Raw genomic sequence first — 23,245 nt, forward strand, 5'->3', positions numbered from 1 at the left:
TATATATATATATATATATATATATATATATATATCTTTTTTTTTTCTTTTTTTCAAATTGTTCGCCATTTCCCGAGTCATTGAGGTAGCGTTAAGAACAGAGGACTGGGCCTTTGAGGGAATATCCTCACCAGGCCCCTTCTCTGTTCCTTCTTTTGTAAAATTAAAAAAAAAAAATATATATATATATATATATATATATATATATATATATATATATATATATATATATATATATATATATATATATATATATATATATATATATATATATATATATATATATATATATATATATATATATATATATATATATATATATATATATATATATATATATATATATATATATATATATATATATATATATATATCTTCCTTGGGGATAGGGGATTAAGAATACTTCCCACGTATTCCCTGCGTGTCGTAGAAGGCGACTAAAAGGGGAGGGAGCGGGGGGCTGGAAATCCTCCCCTCTCGGTTTTTTTTTTCAATTTTCCAAAAGAAGGAACAGAGAATTGGGCCAGGTGAGGGTATTCCCTCAGAGGCCCAGTCCTCTGTTCTTAATGCTACCTCGCTAATGCAGGAAATGGCGAATAGTTTGAAAGAAAGAAAATATATATATATATATATATATATATATATATATATATATATATATATATATATATATATATTTTTTTTTTTTTTTCTTTTTTTCTTTTTTTTTTGCTTTGTCGCTGTTTCCCGCGTTTCCAAGGTAGCGCAAGGAAACACACGAAAGAAATGGCCGAACCCACCCCCATTCACATATATATACATACGTCCACACACGCAAATATACGTATCTACACAGCTTTCCATGGTTTACCCCAGACGCTTCACATGCCCTGATTCAATCAACTGACAACACGTCAACCCCGGTATACCACATCGATCCAATTCACTCTATTCCTTGCCCTCCATTCACCCTCCTGCATGTTCAGGCCCCGATCACACAAAATCTTTTTCACAACATCTTTCCACCTCCAATTTGGTCTCCCACTTCTCCTCGTTCCCTCCACCTCCGACACATATATCCTCTTCGTCAATCTTTCTTAACTCCTTCTCTCCATGTGCCCAAAACATTTCAAAACACCCTCTTCTGCTCTCTCAACCACGCTCTTTTTATTTCCACACATCTCTCTTACCCTTACGTTTCTTACTCGATCAAACCACCTCACACCACAAATTGTCCTCAGACATATCATTTCCAGCATATCCATCCTCCTGCGCATAACTCTATCCATAGCCCACGCCTCGCAACTATACAACATTCTTGGAACCAATATTCCTTCAAACATACCCATTTTTGCTTTCCGAGATAATGTTCTCGACTTCCACACATTCTTCAAGGCTCCCAGAACTATCGCCCCCTCCCCCAACCTATGATCCACTTCCGGTTCAATGGTTCCATCCGCTGCCAGATCCACTCCCAGATATCTAAAACACTTTACTTCCTCCAGTTTTTCTCCATTCAAACTGACCTTCAATCCTACTGTACCTAATAACCTTGCTCTTATTCACATTTACTCTTAACTTTCTTCTTTCACACACTTTACCAAACTCAGTCACCAGCTTCTGCAGTTTCTCACATGAATCAGCCACCAGCGCTGTATCATCAGCGAACAACAACTGACTCACTTCCCAAGCTCTCTCATCCACAACAGACTTCATACTTGCCCCTCTTTCCAAAACTCTTGCATTCACCTCCCTAACAACCCCATCCATAAACAAATTAAACAACCATGGAGACATCACACACCCCTGCCGCAAACCCACATTCACTGAGAACCAATAACTTTCCTCTCTTCCTACACGTACACATGCCTTATATACTCGGTAAAAACTTTTCACTGCTTCTAACAACTTGTCTCCCACACCATATATTCTTAATACCTTCCACGGAGCATCTCAATCAACTCTATCATATGACTTCTCCAGATCCATAAATGCTACATGCAAATATATTTGCTTTTCTAAATATTTCTCACATACATTCTTCAAAGCAAACACCTGATCCACACATCCTCTACCACTTCTGAAACCACACTGCTCTTCCCTAATCTGATGCTCTGTATATGCCTTCACCGTCTCAATCAATACCCTCCCATATAACTTACCAGGAATACTCAACAAACTTATACCTCTGTAATTTGAGCACTCACTGTTATCCCCTTTGCCTTTGTACATCATCAGGCACCTCACCATGAGTCATACATACATTAAATAACCTTACCAACTAGTCAATAATACAGTCACCCCCTTTTTTAATAAATTCCACTGCAATACCATCCAAACCTATATATATATATATATATATATATATATATATATATATATATATATATATATATATATATATATATATATATATATATATATATATATATATGTATATATATATATATATATATATATATATATATATATATATATATATATATATATATATATATATATATATATATATATATATTTCTTTTTTTTCTTTTTTTTTTTTTATACTTTGTCGCTGTCTCCCGCGTTTGCGAGGTAGCGCAAGCAAACAGACGAAAGAAATGACCCAACCCCCCCCCCATACACATGTATATACATACGTCCACACACGCAAATATACATACCTACACAGCTTTCCATGGTTTACCCCAGACGCTTCACATGCCTTGATTCAATCCACTGACAACACGTCAACCCCGGTATACTACATCGCTCCAATTCACTCTATTCCTTGCCCTCCTTTCACCCTCCTGCATGTTCAGGCCCCGATCACACAAAATCTTTTTCACTCCATCTTTCCACCTCCAATTTGTTCTCCCTCTTCTCCTTGCTCCCTCCACCTCCGACACATATATCCTCTTGGTCAATCTTTCCTCACTCATCCTCTCCATGTGCCCAAACCACTTCAAAACACCCTCTTCTGCTCTCTCAACCACGCTCTTTTTATTTCCACACATCTCTCTTACCCTTACGTTACTTATCCGATCAAACCACCTCACACCACACATTGTCCTCAAACATCTCATTTCCAGCACATCCATCCTCCTGCGCACAACTCTATCCATAGCCACGCCTCGCAACCATACAACATTGTTGGAACCACTATTCCTTCAAACATACCCATTTTTGCTTTCCGAGATAATGTTCTCGACTTCCACACATTCTTCAAGGCTCCCAGAATTTTCGCCCCCTCCCCCACCCTATGATCCACTTCCGCTTCCATGGTTCCATCAGCTGCCAGATCCACTCCCAGATATCTAAAACACTTCACTTCCTCCAGTTTTTCTCCATTCAAACTCACCTCCCAATTGACTTGACCCTCAACCCTACTGTACCTAATAACCTTGCTCTTATTCACATTTACTCTTAACTTTCTTCTTACACACACTTTACCAAACTCAGTCACCAGCTTCTGCAGTTTCTCACATGAATCAGCCACCAGCGCTGTATCATCAGCGAACAACAACTGACTCACTTCCCAAGCTCTCTCATCCCAACAGACTTCATACTTGCCCCTCTTTCGAAAACTCTTGCATTTACCTCCCTAACAACCCCATCCATAAACAAATTAAACAACCATGGAGACATCACACACCCCTGCCGCAAACCTACATTCACTGAGAACCAATAACTTTCCTCTCTTCCTACACGTACACATGCCTTACATTTTTTTTTTCTTTTTGCTTTGTCGCTGTCTCCCGCGTTTGCGAGGTAGCGCAAGGAAACAGACGAAAGAAATGGCCCAACCCACCCCCATACACATGTATATACATACGTCCACACACGCAAATATACATACCTACACAGCTTTCCATGGTTTACCCCAGACGCTTCACATGCCCTGATTCAATCCACTGACAGCACGTCAACCCCGGTATACCACATCGATCCAATTCACTCTATTCCTTGGCCTCCTTTCACCCTCGTGCATGTTCAGGCCCCGATCACACATAATCTTTTTCACTCCATCTTTCCACCTCCAATTTGGTCTCCCTCTTCACCTCGTTCCCTCCACCTCCGACACATATATCCTCTTGGTCAATCTTTCCTCACTCATTCTCTCCATGTGCCCAAACCATTTCAAAACACCCGTCTCCTGCTCTCTCAACCACGCACTTTTTATTTCCACACATCTCTCTTACCCTTACGTTACTTACTCGATCAAACCACCTCACACCACACATTGTCCTCAAACATCTCATTTCCAGCACATCCATCCTCCTGCGCACCACTCTATCCATAGCCCACGCCTCGCAACCATACAACATTGTTGGAACCACTATTCCTTCAAACATACCCATTTTTGCTTTCCGAGATAATGTTCTCGACTTCCAAACATTCTTCAAGGCTCCCAGAATTTTCGCCCCCTCCCCCATCCTATGATCCACTTCCGCTTCCATGGTTCCATCTGCTGCCAGATCCACTCCCAGATATCTAAAACACTTTACTTCCTCCAGTATGCCTTACATCCTCGATAAATACTTTTCACTGCTTCTAACAACTTGCCTCCCACACCATATATTCTTAATACCTTCCACAAAGCATCTCTATCAACTCTATCATATGCCTTCTCCTGATCCATAAATGCTACATACAAATCCATTTCCTTTTCTAAGTATTTCTCACATACATTCTTCAAAGGTTTGTTGAATGTGTTTGATGATAGAGTGGCAGATATAGGGTGTTTTGGTCGTGGTGGTGTGCAAAGTGAGAGGGTTAGGGAAAATCATTTGGTAGACAGAGAAGAGGTAGTAAAAGCTTTGCGGAAGATGAAAGCCGGCAAGGCAGCAGGTTTGGATGGTATTGCAGTGGAATTTATTAAAAAAGGGGGTGACTGTGTTGTTGACTGGTTGGTAAGGTTATTTAATGTATGTATGACTCATGGTTAGGTGCCTGAGGATTGGCGGAATGCGTGCATAGTGCCATTGTACAAAGGCAAAGGGGATAAGAGTGAGTGCTCAAATTACAGAGGTATAAGTTTGTTGAGTATTCCTGGTAAATTATATGGGAGGGTATTGATTGAGAGGGTGAAGGCATGTACAGAGCATCCGATTGGTGAAGAGCAGTGTGGTTTCAGAAGTGGTAGAGGATGTGTGGATCAGGTGTTTGCTTTGAAGAATGTATGTGAGAAATACTTAGAAAAGCATATGGATTTGTATGTAGCATTTATGGATCTGGAGAAGGCATATGATAGAGTTGATAGAGATGCTCTGTGGAAGGTATTAAGAATATATGGTGTGGGAGGCAAGTTGTTAGAAGCAGTGAAAATTTTTTATCGACGATGTAAGGCATGTGTACGTGTAGGAAGAGAGGAAAGTGATTGGTTCTCAGTGAATGTAGGTTTGCGGCAGGGGTGTGTGATTACTCCATGGTTGTTTAATTTGTTTATGGATGGGGTTGTTAGGGAGGTGAATGCAAGAGTTTTGAAAAGAGGGGCAAGTATGAAGTCTGTTGGGGATGAAGAAAGTTAAGAGTAAATGTGAATCAGAGCAAGGTTATTAGGTACAGTAGGGTTGAGGGTCAAGTCAATTGGGAGGTGAGTTTGAATGGAGAAAAACTGGAGGAAGTGAAGTTTTTTAGATATCTGGGAGTAGATCTGGCAGCGGATGTAACCATGGAAGCGGAAGTGGATCATAGGATGGGGGAAGGGGCGAAAATTGTGGGAGCCTTGAAGAATGTGTGGAAGTCGAGAACATTATCTCGTAAAGCAGAAATGGGTATGTTTGAAGGAATAGTGGTTCCAACAATGTTGTATGGTTGCGAGGCGTGGGCTATGGATAGAGTAGTGCGCAGGAGGATGGATGTGCTGGAAGTGAGATGTTTGAGGACAATGTGTGGTGTGAGGTGGTTTGATGGAGTAAGTAACGTAAGTGTAAGAGAGATATGTGGAAATAAAAAGAGCGTGGTTGAGAGAGCAGAAGAGGGTGTTTTGAAATGGTTTGGGCACATGGAGAGAATGAGTGAGGAAAGATTGACCAAGAGGATATATGTGTCGGAGGTGGAGGGAACGAGGAGATGGAGACCAAATTGGAGGTGGAAAGATGGAGTGAAAAAGATTTTGTGTGATCGGGGCCTGAACATGCAGGAGGGTGAAAGGAGGGCAAGGAATAGAGTGAATTGAAGCGATGTGGTATACCGGGGTTGACGTGCTGTCAGTGAATTGAATCAAGGCATGTGAAGCGTCTGGGGTAAACCATGGAAAGCTGTGTAGGTATGTATATTTGCGTGCGTGGACGTATGTATATAAATGTGTATGTGGGCGGGTTGGGCCATTTCTTTCGTCTGTTTCTTTGCGCTACCTAGCAAACGCGGGAGACAGCGACAAAGCAAAAAAAAAAAATATATATGTATATATATATATATATATATATATATATATATATATATATATATATATATATATATACATATATATATATATATATATATATATATATATATATATATATATATATATATATATATATATATATATATATATATATATATATATATATATATATATATATATATATATATATATATATATATATATATATATATATATATATATATATATATATATATATATATATATATATATATATATATATATATATATATATATATATATATATAGGGTTGAGGGTCAAGTCAATTCGGAGGTGAGTTTGAATGGAGAAAAACTGGAGGAAATGAAGTGTTTTAGATATCTGGGAGTGGATCTGGCAGCGGATGGAACCATGGAAGCGGAAGTGGATCAATGGGTGGGGGAGGGGGCGAAAATTCTGGGGGCCTTGAAGAATGTGTGGAAGTCGAGAACATTATCTCGGAAAGCAAAAATGGGTATGTTTGAAGGAATAGTGGTTCCAACAATGTCGTATGGTTGCGAGGCGTGGGCTATGGATAGAGTTGTGCGCAGGAGGATGGATGTGCTGGAAATGAGATGTTTGAGGACAATGTGTGATGTGAGGTGGTTTGATCGAGTGAGTAACGTAAGGGTAAGAGAGATGTGTGGAAATAAAAAGAGCGTGGTTGAGAGAGCAGAAGAGGGTATTTTGAAGTGGTTTGGGCACATGGAGAGAATGAGTGAGGAAATATTGACCAAGAGGATATATGTGTCGGAGGTTGAGGGAACGAGGAGAAGAGGGAGACCAAATTGGAGGTGGAAAAAGTGAAAAGTGAAAAAGATTTTGTGTGATCGGGGCCTGAATATGCAGGAGGGTGAAAGGAGGGCAAGGAATAGAGTGAATTGGAGCGATGTGGTATACCGGGGTTGACGTGCTGTCAGTGGATTGAATCAAGGCATGTGAAGCGTCTGGGGTAAACCTTGGAAAGCTGTGTAGGTATGTATATTTGCGTGTGTGGACGTATGTATATACATGTGTATGGGGGGGGGTTGGGCCATTTCTTTCGTCTGTTTCCTTGCGCTACCTCGCAAACGCGGGAGACAGCGACAAAGTATAATAAAAAAAAAAATAATATATATATATATATATATATATATATATATATATATATATATAATCATTTATTTATATACTATACTTTGTCGCTGTCTCCCGCGTTAGCGAGGTAGCGCAAGGAAACAGACGAAAGAATGCCTTACCCACCCACATACACATGTATATACATACACGTCCACACACAGCACATATTCATACCGATAAATCTCAATATATATATATATATATATATATATATATATATATATATATATATATATATATATATATATATATATATATATATATATATATATATATATATATATATATATATATATATATACATATGTATATATGTATATATATATATATATATATATATATATATATATATATATATATATATATATATATATATATATATATATATATATATATATATTATTTTTTTTTCAACCCCACCAGAACTTTCGCCTCCTCCCCCACCCTATGATTCACTTCCGCTTCCATGGTTCCATCCTCTGCCAAATCCACTCCTAGATATCTAAAGTACTTCACTTCCTTCAGTTTTTATCCATTCAAATTTACCTCCCAATTAAATTGTCCCTCAACCCTACTGTACCTAACAACCTTGCTCTAATTCACATTTATTCTCATCTTTCTTCTTTCACACGCTTTGCCAAACTCAGTCAGTAGCTTCTGCTGTTTCCCACCCGAATCAGCTAACAGCGCTGTATCATGAACGAACAACAACTCACTCACTTCCCGAGCTCTCTCATCCACAACAGACTGCATACTTGCCCCTCTTTCCAAAACTCTTGCATTCATCTCCCTAACAGCCCCATCCATAATCAAATTAAACAACCATGGAGACATCACACACCCCAGCCGCAAACCAACATTCACTGAGAGCCAATCACTTCCTACACGTACGCATGCCTTACATCCTCACATCCACGCCGTATATTCTTAATACCTTCCACAGAGCATCTCTAGCAACTCTATCAAATTCCTTCTCCATATCCACAAATGCTACATACAAATCCATTTGCTTTTCTAAGTATTTCTCACATACATTTTTGAAAACAAACACCTGATCCACACATCCTCTACCACTTCTGAAATCACACTGTTCTTCCCCAGTCTGATGCTCTGTACATGCCTTCACCCTCTCAATCAATACCCTCCCATAGAATTTCCCAGGAATACTCAACAAACTTATACCTTTGTGATTTGAGTACTCATTCTTATCCCCTTTGCCTTTGTACAATGGCACTATGCAAGCATATCGCCAGTCCTCGGGCACCTCACCATGAGTCATACATACATGAAATAACCTTACCAACCAGTCAACAATACAGTCACCCACTTTTTCATTAAATTCCATTGCGATACCATCCAAACCCGCTGCCTTGCCGGCTTTCAAGTTCCGCAAAGCTTTTACTACCTCTTCTCTGTTTACTAAAATCATTTTCCCTATCCCTCTCACTTTGCACACCACCTCGACCAAAACACCCTAAATCTGCCATCTATCATCAAGCACATTCAACAAACCTTCCAAATACTCACTCCATCTCCTTCTCACATCACCACTACTTGTTATCACCTCCCTGTTAGCCCCTTCACTGATGTTCCCATTTGTTCCCTGATCTTACGCACTTTATTTACCTCCTTCCAAACATCTTTTTATTCTCCCTAAAATTTTATGATAATCTCTAACCCCAACTCTCATTTGCCCTCTTGCACCTTTCTCTTGACCTCCTGCCTTTTTCTTTTATATATCTCTCACACATTTGCATTATTTCCCTGCAAAAATCGTCCAAATGCTTCTCTCTTCTCTTGTACTAATAATCTTACTTCTTCATCCCACCACTCACTACTCTTTCTAATCCGCCCACCTCCCACGCTTCTCATGCCACAATAACCAGTGAATTGCCGTTCAGACTACTTCTGGGTGTCCAGGTAAACATTGTAAGAAGGTTACTCAAGACTTAACAGAAAGTCAAGGAACGACATCTTGAGGTAAGATTCCAGTTTGCTCGGCAGCATGTAAACAATTATCTTACATCTTGGGACAGTGATTTTCTCTGACAAGAAGACCTTTGCGTCTACAACCTCAGTTGTCTTCGGTATGTATTGGACTGGTTGTACCTGCATGGACTACGAGAGATGACAGATCCACACGGATCGCTTTGTAAAGATCCTAGAAGGCGGTGATGCTTTCTTCCTTAAATGCATTTACTTTGCCTTATCTTGAGCACATCATCTTTATGAATGTATTTTGCATTTGTGTTGTAGAATATTATGTTATCTATTGGAAATTCTGAAATATTACCCGTTTTTGATTAAACGTTCAGTTTCCACATCTACACCTTTCTGGTCTTCCACCATCTCAAGAGCAAAATATAACAGAGCTGCATATCACACAAAGCAGTACACTGAAATGAATCACTGGCAGCCTGGCAGCCACAAACACTCAACACATACAGTGAAAGAAATATGCATCTATTTCGATACCAACTTAACGTACTTGGCATGCAATTCTATACAACTTCACTAAACCACTCCTTTCCAAACTACCAAATCCCAAGTAGAAATAAAAAGTTCAAACCTGCCTCTCGCTCCAGATTTTTCTACTCTCAACAAATATAACTCTGACGCAACATATACATTGAAATAGCATTTCAAGCACTAAATAATCGACCTCTCAATTCAGTCCTAATCTCCAAAACAGATGAATTAAGACCTGCTATTGATGTAGCAAAGATTATCTTTTGATCCAAACCCTAAGGGAGCAGTGAAGATACGTTTGTTCTGATTCTAATGATTAGATAAAAGGCCAGTGGCATTGAGGGTGTGGTAAAGATGAGTTTGTAGTGAAGTTCGTCTTGTAACTCACCCGTAGGTGTGCAATGAAGATGTGTTTCATTTAGTCTTCCTCCACAACGAAATCATAGTGAGTCCTCTTGTGGAGATTGTAATTGCTCGTGGATAATAGTAATTCTATTTTCTTCAGCATCCAATATCCATCCTATTTCCAAGGTTGAGCAGGTTCTATACATAGGCCAGATGTAAAGCATCAAATTGGATTCACCAGAGTCTGGCACAAACGGGGCGGTGGGAAGAGAGGGAGTGGGTGCTGCACATGAACCAGCTGTACCGTAGCTTATGTTCTCCCTCACAGTCTAGCATCGAGGGAGAGTGGATGCTGTACATGAACCAGCTGTGCTGTAGCTTAGGGTCTCCTCCACAGTCTAGCACCGATGGGGAGTGGGTGGTGTACATGAATCAGCTGTACTGTAGCTTATGTTCTCCCTTGCAGTCTAGTACCAAGGGGAAGTGGATGCTGTACATGAACCATTTGTACTATAGCTTATGTTCGCCCCCACAGTCTAGCACCAAGGGGGAGTGGATGCTGTACATGAACCATTTGTACTATAGCTTATGTTCGCCCCCACAGTCTAGCACCGATGTAGAGTGGATGCTGTGCATGAACCAGCTGTAATGTAGCATATGTTCTCCCTCACAGTCTAGTACCGAGGGGGAGTGGGTGCTGTACATAAACCAGCTGTACTGTAGCTTATGTTCTCCCATACAGTCTAGCACCGAGGGAGAGTGGATGCTGTACATGAACCAGCTGTACTGGGGTCAGGGAGTGAGGCACATCAACACCTGGCGCCGCCACAGGTTCACCCACCAAATAGATCTCTTCCCTGACAAACTGTCTGACCTTCAGGGAGCCGTTCTTAGGGTAGGTTGACTATTATATTACTCAGGAACTATACTGGCATTTTGACTTACCTCTGGAATTCCATGGTCAGGGTAAGTCCACTGGTACATTAAGGACGACCCAATGAGGATTTGTAACCAGCAGTAATATCGGTAAAATGGTTCTGATCAGGGTAATATAGAAGAGAGAATGTTTTGGAGTAATTTGATGGATTCTAAAGCTAAAGCCAAATGAATATGGAAGTCTTTCGACATCTATAAGTTTTTGCATCACTCATTGTTATGGAAATTGCAAGTAATCCCATCGAATCCATCCCAGTACAAAAAAGATCTTCACATTTCAGCTGACTGTGTGATCACTAACTTTGCAGTGCACGAAGTGTGAGTGTTCTTATCTGAAACGAAGAAAATAACTTCTATTCTCATATTCCCAGGTTACAACGTTCATGTTTGAGCCGTTTGTCTTGTATCACTGGTCACCAGATGGATCACTGTTATCACGTTATGGTGTGGATATTGCCGTGGCAAAGGCGGTAGCTCATGCCCTCAACTTCACTATCAAGTTTATGGAGCCACCAAATGGTATCTTACAGCAATTAAACAGATTTTATCTTAAAAGATTGTCAGTAGTATTGATTTCACCTCAACGAGGTGATATATAGGCGGCGAGTTTGGATGATATTGCAGTGGAATCTATCAAAAAAGGGGGTGACTGAGTTGTTGACTGGTTAGTAAGGATATTCAATGTATGTATGGCTCATGGTGAAGAGCCTGAGGACTGGCGGAATACATGCATAGTGCCATTGTCCAAAGGCAAAGGGGACAAAGGTGAGTGTTCAAACTACACAGGTATAAGCTTGTTGAGTATTCCTGGGAAATTATATTGGAGGGTATTGACTGAGAAGATGAAGTCATGTACAGACCATCAGACTAGAGAAGAGCAGTATGGTTTCAGGTGTTTGCTTTGAAGAATGTATGTGAGAAATACGTAGAAAAAAAGATGGATTTGTATGTAGCATTTATGGATTGGAGAATGCATGTGATGAGGTTGATAGAGATACTCTGTGGAAGGTCTTAAGAGTAAATGGTCTGGGAGGTAAGTTGCTAGAAGCAGTGGAAAAAAATTACCAAGGATGTATGGCGTGTGTACGAGTAGGAAGAGAGGAGAATAATTACTTCCTAGTGGTTGTTTGATTTGTTTATGGATCGGGTGATTAAGGAGGTAAATGCAAGAGTTTGGAGAGAGGGGTGAGTATGCAGTCTGTTGGGGATGAGAGGGCCTGGGAAGTGAGTCAGTTGTTGTTCACCGATGATACAGCTGTAGTGGCTGATTCCAGTGAGAAACTGCAGACGTTTGTGACTGAGTTTGGAAAAGCGTATACAAGGAAAAATTGAGAGCAAATGTGAATAAGCGTAAGGTTTTTAGGTTCATAAGGTTTGAGGGACAAATTAAGTGGTATGTAAGTTTGAACAGAGAAAAATAGAAGGAAGTGAAGTGTTATAGATATTTGGGAGTTGACTTAGTAGCGAATGGAACTATGGAAGCGGAAGTGAGTCACAGGGTTAGAGAGGGGGCAAAGGTTCTGGAAGCGATGAAAATGTGAGGAAGGAGAGAGCATCATCTCGTAGAGGAAAAAATGGGTATGTTTGAGGGAATAGTAGTTCCAACAATGTTATAGGGTTGCGAAGCATGGGCTATATATATGGTTGTACGGAGGAGGGTGGGTGTGTTGGAAATGAAACGTTTCGCGACAATATGTAGTGTGAGGTGGTTTGATCGAGTAAGTAATAAAAAGGTAAGGGAGATGTGTGGAAATGAAAAGAGTGTGGTTAAGAGAGCAGAAGAAGGTGTGTTGAAATCGTTTGGACATATGAAGAGAATGAGTGAGGAAAGATTGGCAAAAAGGATATATGTGTTAGAATAGGAGAGAACAAGGTGAAGCGATAGACCAAAGTGGACGCGGAAGGATTGAGTGAAATAAAGTTTTGAGCGATCGTAGCCTAAACATACAGGAGTGTAAAAGGCGGGCAAGGAATAGAGTGAATTGGAACAATATGGTATACTGGGGTAGCGTGCTGTCAAATGGATTGAACCAGGGTGTGTGAAACATCTAGGGTAAACAATGGACAGGTCTCTGAGGACTGGATATAGATACGGAGATGTGGTTTCGGTGCATTACTCATGACAGCTACAGACTAAGTGTGAAGGAATTTGGCCTTTTTATCTCTTTTCCTGGGGCCACATCGCTTAATCAGTGGGTAACAATGATGTTTCCTGCAGGGCGAGGTAGTGCCGAGAATGGATGAAGGATACATACATGTGTATGTATGTTTATGTCTATGTATATGTATGTGCATATATGTACAAGTACGTGGATGGGCGTTTATCTATCTATCTATCTATCTATCTATCTATCTATCTATATCTATATATATATATATATATATATATATATATATATATATATATATATATATATATATATATATATATATATATATATATATTATATATATATATATATATATATATATGTATAGGTAAGTTTGAATAGAGAAAAACTGAAGGAAGTGAAGTGTTTTAGATATTTGGGAATGGATTTGGCAGCGGAACCATGGAAGCGGAAGTGAATCATAGGGTGGGGGAGGGGGCGAGAGTTCTGGGAGCGTTGAAGAATGTGTGGAAGTCGAAAACATTATCTCGGAAAGCAAAAATGGGTATGTTTGAAGGAATAGTGGTTCCAACAATGTTATATGGTTGTGAGGTGTGGGCTATGGATAGACTTGTGCGAAGGAAGGTGGATGTGCTGGAAATGAGATGTTTGACGACAATATGTTGCGCGAGGTGGTTTGATCGAGTAAGTAATAATAGGGTAAGAGAGATGTGTGGTAATAAAAAGTGTGGTTGAGAAAGCAGAAGAGGGTGTGCTGAAATGGTTTGGTCACATGGAGAGAATGAGTGAGGAAAGATTGACCAAGAGGATATATGTGTCAGAGGTGGAGGGAACGAGTAGAAGTGGGAGGCCAAATTGGAGGGGGAAAGATGGAGTGAAAAAGATTTTGAGTGATCGGGGCCTGAACATGCAGGAGGGTGAAAGGCGGGCAAGGAATAGAGTGAATTGGAACGATGTGGTATACCGGGGTCGACGTGCTGTCAAGGGATTGAACCAGGGCATGTGAAGCGTCTGGGGTAAATCATGGAAAGTTCTGTGGGGCCTAGATCTGGGAGGGGAGCTGTGGTTTCGGTGCATTATTACATGACAGCTAGAGACTGAATTTGAACGAGTGTCCTTTGTCGTCTTTTACCAGCGCTACCTCGCGCACATTTGGTGGTTATTTTCGTGTGTGGCGTGGTGGCGATGAGAGTGAATAAAGGCAGACAGTACGAATTATGTGCATGTGTATATATGTATACGTCTGTGTGGCTATATATACGTATACGTTGAGTATACGTTGAGATGTACAGGTATATATATTTGCGTGTGTGGAAGTGTATGTATATACATGTGTATGTGGGTGGGTTTGGCCATTCTTTCTTCTGTTTCCTTGCGCTACCTCGCTAACGAGGGAGACAGCGACAAAGCAAAATAAATAAATGATAATAATTCTTTGTGTATTTAATAATAGAAGATTCAATTATATTTCTGTTGGTAATAGAGTTAGAGCTGATAAAAGAGATGGCATTACTCCAGTCAGTACAATGATCATAGTTTTTAACATGCTTAAACAAGGCATTCGATTCTTGTCCCGTTGTTATATTATTTTTATGTTGCTTAAGTCTAACAAAAAGATCCTTACCAGTCTGACCAGAACAAAATTTCCACAAGGCACTTTATAGATGCATCAAGGAGAATTTTCTGGTGAATTCCTAATTAAGATATTCTTTATAGTATTATTGCTGCTAAAGGCAACATTTACATTATAGGATTTAAGCAACATGGGAAGTAAAGTGAAATTATTATTAAAAGGGAGAACTAAATGATTCTTGGTGTAAATAGGAGGTTTGGGCTCAACTCTATAAGATAATTCCTTTGCTAACTTAAGGGATTTATCAATGAAAGATCTAAGGTACTTTAACCTAGATCCAATAGAAAATATCTTCTCAAACTCATCATCAATAAACTCTGGACTGCAAATGCGAAATGCCCTAAGAAACATAGATTGAAATGATGATGATTTAACTCTGTCATAGTGAGATGAGTAATAATGGATATATGAGCATACATTGGTGGGTTTTCTATATATGCTGAATTTAAACTTGTTTCCTTGTCTATAGATCATGCAATCTAAAAATGGTAACATACCATTATTTTCATTTTCTATAGTAAATTTGATGGAAGGTACTAAATTAAGTGAGGGGAAAAATATTTGTAAGTTTTCATTTGTTGGCCAAACACAAAGAACATCATCTACATACCTAAACCAAATTGCATTAGAAGGTAAGATATCCTTTAGTAATTTTGTTTAATAAAAATTCCATATAAAGATTACTTAGTAAAGGTGAAAGATTGTTACCCACTGCCATACCAATTTTTTGAGCATGATAATCTTAATTGAATTGAAATACACATTCTTCTATACACAGTTTTATCAGTTCAGTGAAAACAGACTTTGAGACAGGTAAATGAATATCATCCAAGACATCAAATAAATATTCTAAAAGGTCATCAACTGGAACTTTAGTGAAAAGTGAGGAAACATCAAAGCTAACTAGTTTGAAATCAAAATTAACATTGATATTGTTTAGCTTGTTGACTAAATCTACATTGTCCATGCTATTAGAATTTGATACCTACCCACTAAAGGGCTTGATAAAGAAATTAAACATTTTGTCAATTCTTTTGTGATGGAGCCTACTGAACTGACTTTATGTCTTGCTGAAAAATTCTTTTTTTGTGTTTTGATAAATCCATACATATATGGCAATGAAGGGGACAAAGATGACAAACTTTTGAAAAGAGAACTATTACCTTTCAACAACAGCTTCATTTCTTTATTGAAATGAGAATTAACTGCTTATAAGGGATTCTTACTAAGTTTAGAATATGTTGCGTCATCATTTAGATCATTCATTTTAGATAAATAGTTATCTATGTCTAAAATCACAACAGTGTTATCCTTATCAGCTTTAGTAATATGTATATCTTGTCTATTTTTAAGGTGTTAATAGCTCTTATATATCTTTTAGGGCAATTAGGTTTCACTGGTCTTGGCAAACTGGCATATACTAAACTCTTACAGATATTGATTTCATTATTACTTAAATTACTGTATTTCGCTAAATTACAAAAAGACTTAGTACATCAAAACAGCTGGCTTCCCTGTTAGAGCACATAAAACTTGAAGCATAGCCTAATTCACACAAGGAATCTTTATCTAGTTTTTTTATTAGACATGCTTACCACAAAAGATGGGTTTGTGTTCTTGGTCCAGTCACAGTCGCTGTTTTTAATGAAATTGTCCAGCTTACAATTCAATGACTTTTGTAGCCTATTGCGTTGTTTCCTTAATCTGTCACAGCAATAGTCCAAAATCCAGTTCTTCCAGTGTGTCGGTATTGCCATTTGAAAGGCACTTTTCTTCTCTCTTGAAATGCGAAAAGCCATCCTGTATTTCAAGTTCCTTTAATTCAATGTTTTTCTTTAAAAAATGATATTTTGGTATTGGTTAAATGTTCGACCAGACTCCTGCAACAATCGTTGAGGTAGGATATATCTTGGCATACCTTGTTCATCAGGGCATTTCCTAAAGAATCCAAATCGTAACTTCAGTTGGTGTTCCTTGGTTAACGATTTGGGAAAAGCAGTAACGAAAGGAGAAAGTCCAGGACAGCTTGTAGAGAAGTAATAGAAGGTCTGTGAGTAATCCATGTTGGAAAGGATCACAATTTTTCGCGTGATCAAGATATTCCTATGAGTCCACGGGGAAAATGTAACACGACAAGCTCCCAAGTGCACTTTCGTGTAATAATCACATCATCACGGGAGACACAAGAGAGAAATAAAAGTCAGTTGATATACATCCAAGAGACGAAGCTAGGACGCCATTTGGTAACCATATTATTTTCCAAAACATACAACGAGCGTTCATAATATTATCATTCTACAAATCTTATCAACAATAAAGTTATCTATTTTGTATAGACCATGACTAATGTTAAGATTATGATTCTTTATGTATCTAATAATAGAAGATTCCATGATATTTCTCTTGGTAATAGAGTTAGAGTTAATAACTGAGACGGCATTACTCTAGTCAATTCAATGATCATAGTTTTTAAAATGATTAAACAAGGCATTTGATTCTTGTCCCGTTGTTATACAATATTTATGTTGCTTAAGTCTAACAGAAAGATCCTTACCAGTCTGACCACCATATAAATTATTACAATTTCCACAAGGCTCTTTATAAATGCACCAAAGAGAATTTTCTGGTGAATTCCTAATTGAGATATTCTCTATAGTATTATTGTTGCTTAAGGCAACATTTACATTAAAGGATTTAAGCAACATAGGAAGTAAAGTGAAATACTATCAAAAGGAAAAACTAAATGATTCTTGGTGTCAATGGAAGGTTTAGGTTCAACTCTATAAAATGATTTCTTTGCTAACTTAAGGGACTTATCAATGAAAGGTTTAGTGTACTTTAACTTAGATCCAATGGAATATATTTTCTCATACTCATCATCAATAAAATCTGGACTGCAAATATGTAATGCCCCAAGGACCATAGATTGAAAGGATGATAATTTAACTCTGTCATGTCGAGATGAGTAATAATGGATCTATGAGCATGCATTGGTGGGTTTTCTGTATATGCTAAACTTAAACTTGTTTTCTTGCCTATGGATCATGCAATCTAAAATTGGTAACATAACATCATTTTCATTTTCTACGGTAAATTTGATGGAAGGTACTAAATTGTTAAGTATGGGGAAAAATATTTGTAAATTTTCATTTGTTGGCCAAACACAAAGGATATCATCCACATACATAAACCAAATTGCATTAGAAGGTAAGATATTCTTTAGTAATTTTGTTTGAAAAAATTCCATATAAAGATTACTTAGTACAGGTGAAAGAGGGTTACCCATTGCCATACCAAATTTTGATCATAATAATCTCCATTTAATTGAAATACACAGTCTTTTATACACAATTCTATCAGTTCAATGACAACAGACTTTGAAACAGGGAATGAATATCATCTAAGACATCAAATAGATATTCTAAAACGTCTTCAACTAAAATGTTAGTGAAAAGTGAGGTAATATCAAAGCTAACTAGTTTGAAATCAAAATTAACATTGATATTGTTTAGCTTGCTGACTAAATATACATTGTTCATGATATTAGAATTTGATACTTACCCACTAAAGGTGTTAATAAAGAAACTAACCATTTTGACATTTCATATGTGATGGAGCCTACTGAAATCACTACGGTTAGGTCTTCATGGAAAATTATGTTTATGTGTTCAGATAAGTCCATACATATATGGCAATGAAGGGGACAAAGATGACAAACTTTTGATAAGAGAAATGTTACCTTTCAACAACTTCATTTATTTTTTGAAATGAGAATTAACTGATTCTAATGGATTTATACTAAGTTTAGAATATGTTGTGTCATCATTTGGAAGATTATCTATTCAAGATGAATAGTTACTTTTGTCTAAAATTACAACAGTGTTAGCCTTATTTGCTTTAGTAATATGTATATCCTTGTCTTTTTTAACTTGTTAATAGCTCTTATGAATATTTTAGGACAATTAGGTTCCACTGATTTTGACAAACTAGCATACACTAATTCCTTACAGATATTAATTTCATCATTACTTATATTGCTGTATTTCTCTAAATAACAAAACGACTTAGTGACATCATCACAGCTGACTTCCCTGTTAGAGCACACAAGACTTAAACCATAGCCAAATGCACACTAGGAATCCTTATCTAGTAGTTTATTAGACAGGTTTACCACAAAAGATGGGTTTGCGTTCTTGGTCCAGTCGCAGTCGCTGATTTTGATAAGAAGGTTCAACTTACAATTTAGTGACATTTGTAGCCTATTGCGTTCTTTCCTTAATCTATCATAGCAAATCTCCAACATCTGGTTCTTCCAGTGTGTCGGTATTGCCATTTAAAAGGCACGTTTCTTGTCTCTTGAAATGCGAAAAGCTTCCTCCATTTCAAGTTTCTTTAATTCAATGTTTTTCTTTAAAATAATATTTTGAAATTGGTCAAATGGTCGAACAGACAGCTGCAACAAACGTTGAGGTAGGACAGATCTTGGCATCACTTGTTCATCAAGGCATTTCTTAAGGAATCCAAATCGTAACTTCAGTTGGTGAGCCTTGATTAACGATTTGGAGAAAGCAGTAACGAAAGGAGAAAGTCCAGGACAGCTTGTAGAGAAGTAATAGAAGAGCCGTGTGGAATCTGTGTTGGAAAAGATCACAATTTTGCGCGTGATCAAGATATTCCTATGAGTCCACGGGGAAAAGAAACACGATAAGTTCCCAATTGCACATTTGTGCAATAATCACATCATTAGGGGAAACACAAGAGAGAAATAAGTCAGTTGATATACATCCAAGAGAAGAAGCTAGGACGCCATTTGGTAAACATGTGATTCTCCAAAACATACAAGAGTTCGTAAACTTATCATTTTGCAAAATATATTAACAATAAACTTATCTAATTTGTATAGACCATCACTAATATTGACATTATAATTCTTTGTCTATTCAATAATAGAAGATTCAATGATATTTCTCTTGGTAATAGAGTTAGAGTTGATAACTGAGATAGCATTACTCCAGTCAATTCAATGATCATAGTTTTTAACAAGGTTAAACAAGGCATTTGATCCTTTTCCCGTTCTTATACTATGTTTATGTTGCTTAATTCTAACAGAAAGATCCTTACCAGTTTGACCAACATAAAATTTCTCACAATTTCCACAAGGCACTTTATAGATGCATCCAAGAGAATATTCTAGTGAATTCCTGGTTAAGATATTCTTTATGGTATTATTGTTGGTAAAGGCAACATTTACATTAAAGGATTTAAGTAACATGAGATGTAAAGTGAAATTATTGTTAAAACGGAGAACTAAAAGATTCTTCGTGTCAATGGGAGGTTTGGGCTCAACTCTATAAAATGGTTTCTCTGCTAACTTAAGGGATTTGTCAATGAAAGATCTAGGGTACTTTAACTTAGATCCAATAGAATATATCTTCTCAGACTCATCATCAATAAACTCTGGACTTGAAATACTTAATGCCCTAAGGAACATAGATTGAAATGATGATACTTAAACTCTGTCATGCTGAGATGAATAATTATGGATATATGAGTATACATTGGTGGGTTTCTGTATGTGCTAAACTTAAACTTGTTTCCTTGCCTATGGATCATGCAATCCAAAAATGGTAACATACCATTATTTCCATTTTCCACGGTAAATTTGATGGAAGGTACTAAATTGTTAAGTAAGGGGAGAAATACTTGTACATTTTCATTTGTTAGCCAAACACAAAGAACAACATATACATATCTACACCAAATTGCATTAGAAGGTAAGATATCCTCTAGCAATTTTGTTTAAAAAAAAATTCCGTATAAAGATTACTTAGTACAGGTGAAAGAGGGTTGCCCATTGCGATACCAAATTTTTGAGCATGATAATCTCCATTGATTTGAAGTACAGTCTTTTATACACAATTCTATCAATGCAATGAAAGTAAACTTTGAAATAGGTAAATGAATATCATCCAAGATATCAGATAAATAATCTAAAACGTCATCAAGTGGAACTTTAGTGAAAATTGAGGAAACATCAAAGCTAACTAGTTTGAAATCAAAATTAGCATTGATATTGTTTAGCTTGTCGACTAAATCTACAGTGTTCATGATATGAGAATTTGATACCTTACCCACTAAAGGGCTTAATAAAGGAACTAACCCTTTTGACAATTCATATTTGATGGAACCTACTGAACTCACTATAGGTTTTGCTGGAAAATTCGGTTTATGCGTTTTAATAAGTCCATATATACATGGCAATGAAGGGGACAAAGATGACAAACTTTTGATGAGAAAACTATCACCTTTCAACAACAACTTCATTTCTTTATTGAAATGAGAATTAACTGCTTATAAGGAATTTTTACTAAGTTTAGAATATGTTGTGTCATCATTTAGAAGATCATTCATTATAGATAAATAGTTACTTTTGTCTAAAAATCACAACAGTGTTAGCCTTATCAGCTTTAGTAATCTGTATATCCTTGTCTTTTTTTAAGGTGTTAATAGCTCTTATAAGTCTTTTAGGGCAGTTAGGTTCCACTGGTTTTGACAAACTGGCAAACCTAAACCCTTACAGATATTGATTTCATTACTTGAATTATTGTATTTCTCTAAAATACAAAAAGACTTAGTGACATTAACACAGCTGGCTTCCCTGACAGAGCACACAAAACTTAAATCAAAGCCTAATGCACACTAGGAATCCTTATCTAGGTGTTTATTAGACAGGTTTACAACGAAGGATGGGTTTGTGTCCAACATACAATTTAGTGTCATTTGTAGCCTATTGCATTCTTTCCTTATTCTATCATAGTAAAATTTTTGAGCATTTATAATGTCCATTGAATTGAAATGCATAGTCTTTTATGCACAGTTCTATCAGTTGAATGAAAGGAGACTTTGAAACACATGTTATGGCAATGGGTAACCCTCTTTCACCTGTACTAAGTAATCTTTATATGGAATTTATTGAAAAAAAAAACTAAAGGCGATCTTACCTTCTAATGCAATTTGGTTTAGGTATGTAGATGATGTTCTTTGTGTTACCCAACAAATAAAAATTTACAAATATTTATCCCCTTACTTAACAATTTAGTACCTTCCATCAAATTTACCGTAGAAAATGAAAATAATGGCATGTGACCATTTATAGAATGCATGTTCCATGGGCAAGGAAACAAGTTTAAGTTTAGCATATACAGAAAACTCACCAATGTATGCTCATACATCCATTATTACTCATCTCAACATGACACAGTTAAAGTATCATCATTTCAATCTATGTCCCTTAGGGAATTACGCACTTGCAGTCCGGAGTTTATTGATGATGAATTTGAGAAGATATATTCCATTGGATCTAAGTTAAAGTACCCTAGATCTTTCATTGATAAATCCTTAACTTAGCAAAGAAATCATTTTATAGAATTGAGCCCACAACTCCCATTGACACCAAGAATCTTTTAGTTCTCCCTTATAATAATAATTTCACTTTACTTCCCATGTTGCTTAAATCCTTTAATGTAAATGTTGCCTTTACCAACAATAATACTATAAAGAATATCTTAATCAGAAATTCACCAGAAAATTCTCTTGGATGCATCTATAAAGTGCCTTGTAGAAATTGTGAAAAATTTTACATTGGTTAGAGTGGGAAGGATCTTTTTGTTAGATTTAAGCAACATAAAAATAGTTTAATCACGTTAAAAACTATGATCATTGAATTGACTGGAGAATGCAGTCTCAGTTATCAACTCTAACTCTATTTCCAAGAGAAATATCATTGAATCTTCTGTTATTGAATACACAAAAATTATAATCTTAATATTAGTGATGGTCTATATAAATTAGATAGTTTTTTTTGTTGATAATATTTGTAAAATGATAAGTTTATGAACGCTCGATTTTTGTTTTGGACAATCACATGTTTGCCAAATGGCGTTCTAGGTTCGTCTCTTGGATATAAATCAACTGATTTTTATTTCTCTCATCCACAACAGACTGCATAGTGCCCCCTTTCCAAAACTCTTGCATTCAGCTCCCTAACAACCCTATCCATAAACAAATTAAACAACCATGGAGACATCACACACTCCTGCCGCAAACCTACATTCATGTATAACCAATAACTTTCCTATCTTCCTACACGTACACATGCCTTACATCATCGATAAAAACTTTTCACTGCTTCTAACAACTTGCCTCCCACACCATATATTCTTAATACCTTCCACAGAGCATTTCTATCAACACAATAATATGCC

At 37.2% G+C, this 23,245-nt stretch overlaps 1 protein-coding gene across 1 annotated transcript in view; it reads left to right on the plus strand.

Annotated features, from left to right (window-relative positions):
* LOC139747131 (ionotropic receptor 21a-like) overlaps positions 1–23,245 on the plus strand; it is a 199,244-nt gene that overhangs the window by 56,791 nt on the left and 119,208 nt on the right. The window contains exons 2-3 of the mRNA XM_071659047.1: positions 11,044–11,196; positions 11,609–11,756. Coding sequence (XP_071515148.1) covers positions 11,044–11,196; positions 11,609–11,756 — 301 coding nt within the window. The remainder of the gene's footprint in view (positions 1–11,043; positions 11,197–11,608; positions 11,757–23,245) is intronic.

This window comes from Panulirus ornatus, chromosome 67, assembly GCF_036320965.1.
Source record: "Panulirus ornatus isolate Po-2019 chromosome 67, ASM3632096v1, whole genome shotgun sequence".
NCBI classification, from domain to species: Eukaryota; Metazoa; Arthropoda; class Malacostraca; order Decapoda; family Palinuridae; genus Panulirus; species Panulirus ornatus.